General features: G+C 42.7%; 1 protein-coding gene across 1 annotated transcript in view; it reads left to right on the forward strand.

Annotated features, from left to right (window-relative positions):
- The window catches only part of IGF1R (insulin-like growth factor 1 receptor), a gene marked incomplete at its 5' end in the record, with an annotated part of 156,793 nt that overhangs the window by 112,053 nt on the left and 32,718 nt on the right, over positions 1-12,022 (forward strand). The window contains 4 exons of the mRNA XM_010287414.1: positions 18-330; positions 2,854-2,999; positions 4,831-4,975; positions 11,310-11,524. Coding sequence (XP_010285716.1) covers positions 18-330; positions 2,854-2,999; positions 4,831-4,975; positions 11,310-11,524 — 819 coding nt within the window. The remainder of the gene's footprint in view (positions 1-17; positions 331-2,853; positions 3,000-4,830; positions 4,976-11,309; positions 11,525-12,022) is intronic.

A 12,022-nucleotide genomic window follows, 5' to 3' on the forward strand; every position in this document is an offset into this window, starting at 1 on the left:
TGCTTTTTGTCTTGCAGTGTGCCCCAGCTCGTGTGGCAAGCGAGCCTGTACAGACCAAAATGAGTGTTGCCATCCTGAATGCTTGGGTAGCTGTACAGCACCTGACAACAACACCGCTTGCGTGGCCTGCCGCAATTACTACTACGAAGGAGTCTGCATGCCCACCTGCCCTCCCAACACCTACAAGTTCGAGGGCTGGCGCTGCGTGACTAAAGAGTTTTGCTCCAAAGTCCCTGCCACCGAAACAAGTGAATATGAGAGGTTTGTGATTCACAACGATGAGTGCATGGCAGAATGCCCCTCTGGATTCATACGCAACGGGAGCCAAAGGTAATGCAGCTTGTGGAAAGTCCATCGGAGTTGCCGTGTTTGAGTTTTCCACCCTCTATTCTGTGGCAGCTGTGATGCAAATTACATTAGATAGAAATAAGAATGTACGAAGGGGAGTTGCATGACTTCCTGGTAAAGGCTTGCTTAGATGAATTCACCATTGAAAGGTCTGATTGTGTGTGGTCTTGTGCGTTGTCACTTGACACTGATGCTCTGAAGGACTTGAGGAAGTCACTACAATGCAGAACCAGGTCTTCCAAGTAGGCAATAACAAAATGAAAGAGAAAGTCCAGGAACACAAGGTTGGAGCTTGGCTGATGACCACTATCACACAGAACAAACCGTAGGAGTTATCTTGCTTTGCGTATTATTTGCTTTATGTGTGCTTGCATTTTAGACACATGTATTCTTTAGTGTATTTAATTTTATTTCCCTTTTTTCACTGTTTCCAGAAGATAACCATGATGTTTTAGAAGGGAGCAATCATGTAGATGGTGATAAAAATAACGCAGCAGCTGACGATATTACACAGAATAATTTCATGCAAAAATATCGCTCACCTGCTGTTACTTAATTCTGACAGTTGGAGTGATGCATGCTTATGATTTTCTTATTTTTCCAGTGGTTTAAGCAAGCAGTCTTAGTTGCCTACTGACCCTTGGAAGTCACAGACTTTGAGTAAAGGACAGTCAGGGTGCTAAAATTTTGTAGTGCTTCAGTACTATGCTAAAAAGATGTCGTTGTAGGATGTTGAGTTTTTTGGAAAGGTGGTTGTGATGATACCTGTACCAGTTGTGTGTCTGCATGCCTGTCTTCAATCAAATAATAAGACAGTCTCTGGTTGGCATTTGGATGTAACCAACTTAACACTGCCTTTGCTCGAATCCAGATACTCACCTGAGAAATGTTTCTTTTGTTATCTACTTGAGCTTGTAGTACCAGCTGTTTGAACCACTTACACTGAAGTGCATGGCCATCCTATCTTATCTCTGTGTTGTGCTCTGCTGCAAAGATTGAAAGGAGCTGTAACTCAAGGCTAGTGAATGTTTTGCTCCCCAGAGATGGTGTTAAAAAAATAGTTGCAAATGGAAAGGATTTCCAGCATTCTCTGTACGTTTTGTTGAATGCCTCTTGCTTGTGTCTGCGGCTTTTAGCAGTTTGTGGCATGTTACAGTGCAGGCTGTTGAAATAGGAGCTTACTACTAAGAAAAGGAAGCTTCTTTCTTTTATCGTTTATGCATGAAAAGCTGTTATTATCAATTTACGTGTTTCTTTAAGCCTCAGAAGAAAGTGGGTTCCATTTCTTTTAAAAAGGATAAATGGTAAGTCCATGTGCATCAGTGTTGTCTTAAGAAGCCTTTGTCTTACAGGCTGGATTTGTTGTTATCTTTTTCATTTCTCCCCTCTAAAGTGATAAGATGGAGTAAGTAATAATTAAATATGAAGGAAAGTGCTGGAATAAATGCAAAAATAAAAATGACCTTGAATTGGGAAAGACATTTACCAGGAGAAGTGATCAGAAGGCATGTTTTGTGCACACATGAAGTTCAATTTTGAGATGAATATACAGACAGTATAACATGGAGCCTTTAAAAAGCTGCTGTAGCCAAAGGCCAGGCTGGCCTGAGTTCTTGTTCCTTGAGTTTGGCCACTAAAAACCACTTAGGAATGCTTGTGAGCGCAAGAAGGAGGAGAGGTGAGCCTATGCTTCAGTGTTTCCTCCCAGCTTCTGGCAATCGGATTTCTCTGAGTTCGGGGCTGTGTCTGTCTTGGTGTTTTATAGTCACTGGTGGACTTGTTCCCTTTCCATCTGTGTAATGCATTTTGAACCCGCTTAGACTTCTGGCCTGTCTCTCCCAGTTCCTGTTGCAAATTACTTTTTCCTTGCATCAAGATGCATCCTTCTGTTTGCTCAAAGTTGGTGCTTTAGTACCTCTTAAGCTATAAGAAGTAGTGACTAATTCCCTGCTCCCTTTCTCCATGTCATTCATGACTGTATGCTCCCACAGTTGTCTTTCCTGAGTTAAAATGGCCGGGAGCATGGAATTCCCTGGTCCTGAGCTTCAAATGTTAGTCTAAGGGCATGGAGACAGGCAACTTCATAAGAACTTGAACAGTATTTTCCTATTTCCAGTTCCTGGCTGGCCTGTTTTTGCAGGTTGGGCCTGGATTAGCGTGAAACTTCACAGTACTCCGAGGCTGTCGGCATAAATAAGAAGGGTGGTCTTTCTTGGTATAATTAAGTTAGAGTAAATGCACAAATGCAAGGGCACTGGGTTTTACCTGAAGTGCCTTCGACTTTGGAAGGACCACAAAGCCTTTCAGAAGCTGGCAGACAGCAGGTATGGGTCCATTCATTCACTCTCGTGTTGCTGTGAGTGGGAGGTACAATAGTCCAGCCTCTCTGGAGTCCAGCGGGCAAGTGTGCCAAGTTAGCTGCAGCTCTCTAGCTTGAAGGATTTGTCTTCAGATTCTGAGTTGTGTATCGTTGCTTGTTTTCAGTCTCCCTTTCTTTCCTAACAGCATGTTCTGCAGTCCTTGTGAGGGGCCTTGCCCCAAAATTTGTGAGGATGGGAAAACAAAGACCATTGACTCTGTCACGTCAGCACAAATGTTGCAGGGATGCACAATTCTCAAGGGAAATCTGCTGATTAACATCCGTCGTGGAAGTAAGTGGTTGCCCTCTCTTTATGAACCTCTGATAAAGCTGCTTTTAATATTTTTCCTTTTGTCTGTCAGCATAACGATAAGGACATTTAAAAACTCAGCAAACTGTTTGCTTACCAGTCCCATAGCAGTGCTGCTGTTTGATTTGGCCCACTGTGGCACCCATTCTCCAACATGTGGATGGAATAGCTATTCAGCTACCAAGTTAGAAGGCAGTGAAAGCTGGTATTTTTGTTAGCTTTATTGGCAGGACAGGGAACCAGGATTAGGCAGTGAGATGAACAGTAGTCCCAAAGGAATAATAAAGGCCCAAGAAGGTGGAAAAGTCAAAAATCCTTGCATGTAGCTAGGTAAATAACTTGTCTGCAAGTAAGGCTTGGCACTGTAAGATTGCATATCCTCACTTATTAAGGCAAGGTGTGGTGTCTTGCTAAAACATGGAATCCAGAGTGCTGAGAGCTCATATAAAGCCTAGCACTGTGCCTCTGGATGGTCATCATTAGTGAGCTGGCCACCTTTGTTGCATGTCTTGAACAAGCTCTGGATGAAATTTGTCAGAGCAGTGATTCATCAGCCAGGGAAGTGTTGACAGTTGATGAGCTCTTAAAAGCACAGTAAAAATCACTGTTAGTTTTTATTGGAAATGTAGCTCCCTATGGAAGGTCCCTTTTGGTTTCATGAATAAGCTTGAAAGATTGAGAGATACTTGATTTCCTTCCTCCTGCTGAATGAAAACTTCAGGGCTTAGAAACAGCAGCATTTGGATTATTTAAGTCGTGGTCCCACTGCTACAGGTACAATCTTCCCTTCTGGGAGATGTTCCAGTTACCTGGGGCAAGTGAGGGTTTTTTTATTTTTTTAAGTATTATCTTAGAGTGCTGAAGAGCCTCTGCATCCTCCCAGCTTATTTGGTATGGGAGCCAACCACTGAGACTCGGTAGTAGGGCTTCCCAGCCATCTGTTAGGACTTCGGTTTGTTTATGGCAGCAAACATACCCCGTAGCAGCTTCTCGCATCCTGAGTGCTTGAAAACTTCCCCTCATAACTGCAGTGTAAGTTTGCAGGATAATGACACCAGGCAATGGGCATGGGCTAGGGATTGCTGGAGGGAAGGACAGCAAAGCTTGAGCCTTGTGAAGGATGGGGTGTTGCAGACCTAGGCAGGGATGGTACAGTTCCTAGGGAGGTGGCAGTATTGAAGAGAAGAGTTTGCTCTGCAGTTGTTTTAATAATTTATTATAGAAAATAAGCTTTAGCAAGCTATATGGAACACGCTGCATGGCATGAGGCCATCCTTATGGTTTTCTCTTTGCCCTTTCATCAAGAGTTCTCAGTTTTGTAGCCAAAGCTTTTTTAGGCCACTGAAAGCAATGCTTTATGCCCCAGAGAAGACTAATAGCATACCTCCACCTCTTCATCTTCAGTCTCATTCTTTGTTTTCTAATGGAGCTTTCTGCGTGAGCTTTGCTCTGTAGCTGAAGAGCAATTCCAGTCTCATGGATGCGTACATTTACACAAGGGTCTTTTCATCCCTGCCAGAATGCTGGCTCAGCATTTGGTTCTGGCTTCAGAGTGCAGTGTCCATGGAAAAAGTAGGTATACCAGCATGGAAAAGGAAGACTGGTTTTCCACTGTTGCTCTGTGGCTTTATTTTGCCCTTCAACCATCTGCCCACACAGGCAACTGTTACTGGCGGAGGAATACCAGTGTCTCTTGTTTTCAAAAGCAACAAATACAAACATTTTCTTTTCCTGAGCTAATACTGCATTAAGCAGATACAGCAGTTAAAGCTATGAATTCTGCAATAATAAAATTACATTTTTCTTACCATAGATAACATCGCCTCAGAACTGGAGAATTTTATGGGTCTGATTGAAACAGTAACAGGGTATGTGAAGATTCGTCATTCCCATGCATTAGTCTCCCTGTCTTTCTTGAAGAACCTGCGGTATATTCTGGGAGAGGAACAGGTGGATGGGTAAGTGTTCAGATACTTGTAGATGCAATTTCACTTCAATAGAAAGTGGCAGAGAATAGGTCTCCTAATAAAAAATCACGTACCATTTATAGAACTGTGTCTTCCACTAATACGCAGCATTTTTCTCCTAATGAACACCATTGCACAGTCATCACTCATTTGGATTGCTATCTAAATCAGCATATTAAATTGAGTATATTGAACGTATTTTTATGGTAACTTTGCTTCTTTTCACTTAGGTTTTTCTAGGAAGATTCTTTACATTGATAAAGTGTCTTTGTTCTTTTTGCTCTATTTGAGAAAAGAGCGTCTTCAGAAACGGTTGGATTTCCTTGCAATTCTTTACTGTTGGCTTTTAGCAGAGTTTTATGGAGAATGTCAGCTGAAAGGAAGCCTGGGGAATGCAACTAGAAGTGACCCAGCTAGTATGAAATAGATTGCAAGCTGCAATTGTTTGCAACTCCTTGCAATGCTAACATTAAATGAATGACCCATGGAGCAGGAAAAGTGAAGCTGATCCCTTGAAATGTTTGCTGTGGGTTATATTGCTTCTATAATTACACAATGAGTGATCCTTTTTGCTCTGTATAACTCCACTTTTCCTATGATGGTAAGAGATAGTCGAGAAAAAAGTTTTTATCTCTGCAGAACTCGCAGTGCTGAGGTGTGGTGATGGTCCTTCAGCAAATGGCCTTGCTCTTTCTCCTTCTGAATCATGTAGTCATCTCAAGTTTAAACCAGTGTTCTCTGGGAGAAATAAGTCTCCCTCAGTAACAAATAATTTTGGGAAATCATATAAGAAAAGGTGGTAGGAGGGTCATGGGAAAGGTTGCTTGTGTCTGATTTATCTGCCCCGACAGGATAAAGTTACTGCATGAGGGATTCTTCACAACCTCCCTCTTTCTCTCAGGCTAGTCTTTGGTCAGCCTTAAATTCTTAAAATTCCACCATCTGACAGAGCAAGTTAAAGGGCAGCTCTTCATCCCACACTTGAAAGCACACTGTCTTTTTCAGTAGGAACACTGGCTCTGCGGAAAAGCATGTTTCTAATTGCAAATCCTAGAGGCTTGTCACTTTGCTGAGCACAAGGCTCATTCAGCCCACTTATGATGTGGTGTGCTCTCACAGATACTCCAATTATCGATTTGTCTTTTCTTCTCTCCCCTTCTCTACCTTGCTCTCTTCAAATTTGAGTTTAACTTTGTGTTTCAAGTAGTAATTATGTTTATGGTACCTTGTATGTAAGCAAGCAGAGCTGATACGAAGGAAAATGGCAGGTTGTTAAATCAGATTCCCAAATAGAGAAGTGAATAGGTGCAGCTTTGAAGAGGAAAATGGGGCTGAGTGGGAGAGGTAAAACAGATCTATATAGCTAAGAGGTACTTGTGCTAAAATTCACCCATGCTAGGAAATCACAGCAGTTGCATACTTGGGGTCAGGGGCAGTCTCTTTGCTTGGAAAACGCCTAGCATAATTTAGGCATTACCACAGTCTAAATGACATTTCCAAAAATACTTAGATGGAAGTAGGCACCTGTCAAGGAAGAACTGAGCTTGAACAATTACTTCGGCAGAGTTATGAACAACGGGGAGTGGGGCCTTAACCTGGGAAGTACTGGGCTACTGGAACGATAGCCGTTTATGCCAGCGTTGCCTTGGGGGGCGAGAGGGAGCTTAACTTAAGAACCCTTATGATAGTTGTTCATTACACAACTGACCCCACCACCACCGTCCGTTTTTTCTTATTGAACCGGACTAACAAAACAGTACTTCAGTATTTCTTTCTTCCTTATTCAGTTGCTGGTACCTGGCTTGGTTGTCACAGAAAATGGAAAGTTTAGATGGAATTGACTTTGTTTTCAGAGTATTCATTGCTTCTTTTGAACACCACGTCTGTAGTGAACGTGCTGCCATGGCAAGAAAAGAAAACTGTTTTTGCAAATGGGGAAACTGAAATGGAGATGTGCTGGAGAGGTCTCTGTGTCTGCTGCAGGATTTTGATGCCTAGTTGAGCGTTCCCTCTGCCAGGGCCCTCTGTCCTCTGCCGGAGTGCTGCCTGTCCGTTGCTGTCATCGACTGCAGCTGCTGTGTTGATGGATGGCACATGGACAGCACTTCTCAAAGCATCTCCATGTTAGGTACCTGGAAAATGAGCAATTTGTGGTCTTCAGGAGCAAGTGAGGAGATGATGACTGAGGAATAGTTGCTGTTGTGGCACCAACCAGCTGCTGATGTTGTGTTTCAACTCCTGCAGCAAACTGGGGACAGTCTCTACAAAAGCGAACCCCCACCCCGTTCTCTACATCATTTTGAAGCGGAGGCATCGGTAGCTGTCAGGCATGTCGGAAGGGGTGAACAGGATCTCTACCTGTCATACGGCTCCTCGCTGAAGACTTTACATTTGTTTTCCTGGGATCATTATTGTCAGATGATGGTGCATTCAGACAGTCAGCACGATAGCAGCAAGGCTTGTAATAGCCACAGCATTTCAACAAAGAAGTCACCATGCGTATGAGAGTGTTTTAGGAATGAATAACGCCCTCCGGGCTGGTGGTAAACACGGGTGGTGAGCATGTCTGCAGTGGCAGGCTCCCATGGGGGAATGCTCCTCGGCTTTGTTTTTGTTTAAGGGGATTCTGTAAAGACACTGTTTCTCAGCCATCCGTGTGTAAGTGAAGTTTCAAAAAGTGAGTTGGGGAGCTTGTACACTGAGGTGTGAGGCTGGGCTTGTGTGCGGGTTTAAGAAGCTCGTCAGGTTACCTTTTCGAACTGGACAAGAAAACACTGAACTTTACTAAAATGCTTTGCTTCCAAATCCATGGGTTAGTGTAAAAGCCCCTAGTTTCCTCCCCACGAATTTGCCTGTGGAGATGCAATCCTTGGCCAAAATCAACTGTTTCTAAGTTGATTACAATTTATGTTAGCAAGGTGTGTGTAAGTATCTATTAGAGACAGATATTCTGTTAATCACCTCAGTGGTTCTGTTTGAACTGCTGGTGGGCAAACACAAGCAAAAGAATATACCAGCATTATTAAAACATTAGCAATGTTTTGGTAATTTGATAAAGTTTCAGGCTTGTAGAGAAATGCTGAAGAATGAACCCATTCAAAGAAAGACCATCAAATGGAGCGTTTTTGTCAGTATTGTCCTCTGTATTGTTCTTTGTTGTCGTGGTGTGCTATATGTGTTTGACTCGGTTGTTGTCAGGCCCTCATCAGGGATCAGGGTCACACTTTGATACAGGTGTAGAACATACACCATGTTAATAGATGGTTTCTAGCCAACATGTGGCATGTTTTGCATACGTAAAGCAATAAGGGTTTTCCTTTTCTCCTGCCTCTTAGTGGTTGATGTCCCAGTTATCTGGTCTTGTCATTGTAGCACCGAGAGATGAACGTCTTCTATTCTGTAAATCCTGCAGGGTTGCTCGTCTTGTCCCAGGGTAGTCAGTCTGCCATAAACCTCTTGCTGTCTGGTCTTCTGTAGCCAGCTCATCCCCCGCTGTCATTCACAGTCCCCTGCCAGTTCTCATTCCCTTTTTGGTCCAAGTCACTTGCCTTTATGGATTATGCATTGCTCTCTTAATAACAGTGTACTTACCAGGCAATTACCCCTTTCTGTGTCCTGTACAATATGGAGGGGGATAAAGGGTGATGGAAACCTTGTTGAGATGTTTTCATTACCCCAACCTCCTTTTGGTTGGATCTCATGTTCTGCCTCACAGCTTTACGACGGGTGAAAGTGCACAGATGTAGCATTGCATGCAGATACAGTGTGAAGCAGGTTTTTAATGTATGTAGTCAATAATTAAGTGGCTGTGTGTGCACTGCAGTTGGGGATACACATCATGTTGTGGGAATTCTCTCCTGTGGGTGTTCATGGCTTTATGCAGGTTGCCTTGAGGCTTTTTATGGCAAGCCTGGGACCAGATGTGCCTCCTACTTCTGTTCAGAGCTTTAGCCTGTCCTTCAGGCCATAATCTCCAGTCATACCCTTAGTTACTGTCTCCAGGCAGTGCTTTGTTTTCCTACAGTGAATCTTTTATTCTTTCCATTCTATCTTCCTTGGTGTCCTGATTTTTTTGCACAGCTGTTAGAGCCAAAGTCTGATATAATCTTTATTTATAACCTAAGCCCTACGTGCACTCTGGTTGCCCTCTGCTCCACCTTTCAAGCCATGCAGCACTGCATCTCTGCTCTGACTGAAACCGTATATAGCCCTCCAAATGTGGTTTCTCCAGTGCTTTGAACGGTGCTAGAATAACTTCCGCTGATTTATATTTTCAGTGTATATATGAACCCTTAGGACCTGTTTGCCTTGCCTCAGGTGGCTGCTCAAACTCGTGCAGACGGCTTTGGGTGAGCCACAGTAACTCCCAACTCTGGCCCAGTTGCTGTGCAGTTGTGTAAAGCCACCAGTGTGTGCTTGATTTGCCTCGTTCACCCTCTTGAAAGTTTAGCCACATTGCTTTAATACAATAATTATCTGTAGTGTCTAAAGCATAATTGCCACAGTTGTGAGCAGGAGACAGGCTAGGCTGTTACTAAATATTTAAGATCGTTTCTGTAGTCGCGGTGCTATACCTCTGTTTATTCTGTTCAATCTGAGTACAGCTTTTTGGGTCTTTCCTGAAAAGCTTAGTAGCCATCACTTAATCACGTGGTTAATTATGGTGGAGTGTCATCTTTTCAGCGGTGCACAGGGAGCTGCAGGGATTTTAGTAATCTGTAACAGGTGTCTGAGATAAATACAGGTTTTGGTGATGTCTGTCAAATCCCACATGCAGTTTAGCATCCTTGTTCTCTCCTGGCAAGATGCATTTAAATAACTAACATGTATGTGCTCCCTTGTCAACTGAGCACATTCTTCTTGGCATCCCTCTGAAGTGGTACCAGATATATTGACTTCATTAGCAATCAAGTCCTGGATAACTAGGGAAAACTAGTTGGAAATAGGAGAAATTGCTTCTCTTCCACATTGCTCTGACAATACACTCAGCATTTTGGTATGTTACAAGAAACCACAACTGTGGTCTGCGCAGGTTGCAACCACGATGCATGGTTTTCACTTCCGGTTGGGTGAGGGAGAAATTAATTTCAAATGAAGTAGTTGAAGGAAAACCATAAAGTAGTATGTTAGCTTCTTACGAGCCTCCTGGTTTGTCTGCTGTGTTACCCTGCAGAAGCTCTGACTGTAGTGAAGAGGACTTGTAGAAAGCCTAGTTTAACTACGTTGACGTGGGCTTGCTAATGCAAATGGCTTGCAGAGGTTGCAAGGCTTCATTGTGTTACTAATGTATTTTGTGTTGATATAGTTAAGGTTGGTGGGACTTTCCACAGAAGTATAATAAATGCTGCCATGGTGGGTTGGTTTGGTTTAGGTCCATCAGCTACGCAGACCTTGAACTCATTTCCCAGTTGTGCATTCCTGTCCCTTGTATCCCAAAATGTGTCTTTGTGGGTATTGTCTTGCTGCTGATGTAGAGCCTATGATCTTGCTTCTGCTGCATGTGTTGGTTTTTTTTTTATTTCCCCCAATTCAGCACAATCAAGTGGCACGGGAAATTTCTTTTTAATATATAATAGGATTTACACACACAACTGTGTATTTAATATCTGTGGAAATAAAGGATGTTCGTGTTGTTCCACTGCTGTGCTTAGGGAATGGGCTCAGCACATGCCGCTGCCTGTGCTGTTAGTTCTCTGCTTTGAAGTGTGGATCCTGTGCTGTGCAGTCAGTGCAACTGTTTACTGTCAGGTTTTGATGTATAGGCGCAACTGTACTTGGCACAGTGTAGGAAATCTTTATTGGGCCAAGAGGTAAACTAAGACAGAGAAGCAAGGAAACCTCACTATGCAAACTCTTACAGTTGCTTTTGTAAACGTAAGCAAGACAGCTGTGTTCACGATTGTATTTTATTGTCAGAACTGCACCATGCGTTTCCTCCCATAAGGTATGTAGCGTTATTGCTTCCCCGTTGCCACAAAATGGAAAATCCAGTGTAGAGACCTGCTGTTCAGAGGACATGAATTTATATTCCTCATAAGAGCTTCTATACAATTACTAAAACACATGTTGCAGTGGGCTTTACATGGTGTGGTGTCAGCCTTGGAATCCTGTGTTAGTCATTTCCCTGCCCTCTGACCAAAGCGTGAGCGTTCAGGGAAATCTTGCTCTGTGGGAGAGAAGACAATCATTTACTCTGTGGAACACTAATTTAAAGTAATAAGAGGAAACCTAGTGTTTTAAAGTTTTCTTATATTAAGATATTCTTGGTTGGAATTGGCTATGAATTAATTGCACTAATACTTTTCCTTCAAAAATATCCTTGTAGGAATTATTCCTTCTATGTTCTTGACAACCACAATCTTCAGCAGCTATGGGACTGGAACCATCACAACTTGACAATCAAGGAGGGGAAAATGTACTTTGCCTTTAATCCTAAACTGTGTGTTTCTGAGATTTACCGTATGGAGGAAGTTTCAGGAACCAAGGGACGACAGAGCAAAGGAGACATAAATCCAAGGAACAATGGGGAGAGAGCCTCTTGTAAGTAAACAAACAGAAAATAATTCTCGAAGCAAACTGCATAGGACAGTGTCACAAAAAAAAAAAATGCCAACACACTGCCACATTGCTGACCATTACAATATTTAGAGTTTAGAAATTACAGTAGGCTTTCAGTTGTTCTAGCTGTTCAGTTTTTAAAGTATAGTTGTGAAAGTATGTTCGCATGCCTGGAAAATTATGTGGTTACATAGTCGCTATCTCATCTGTAAAAACCATTTGATGAAGATGACTGCTTTCCAAATACCCTTTTTTGTGACAGTAGCATCACATAACAATAGGAACATACCTGGGAAATGAGAAATAAAATCTATTGGTTTGGTATATCCAACGAGGAGCAGTTTCTCTGTTTCCTTTGCAAATGTACATCATTGTAGGTATTTTCCTCTCTTGGATATCTACTCTTTCTTGATATTAAGGAGTCAGCTGAATAACAATTCCATAGGCACCGGAACAAACTGTTTCTGTTGTGTTCAAGCT

This window comes from Phaethon lepturus, unplaced genomic scaffold (assembly GCF_000687285.1).
Source record: "Phaethon lepturus isolate BGI_N335 unplaced genomic scaffold, ASM68728v1 scaffold8660, whole genome shotgun sequence".
Lineage (NCBI taxonomy): Eukaryota > Metazoa > Chordata > Aves > Phaethontiformes > Phaethontidae > Phaethon > Phaethon lepturus.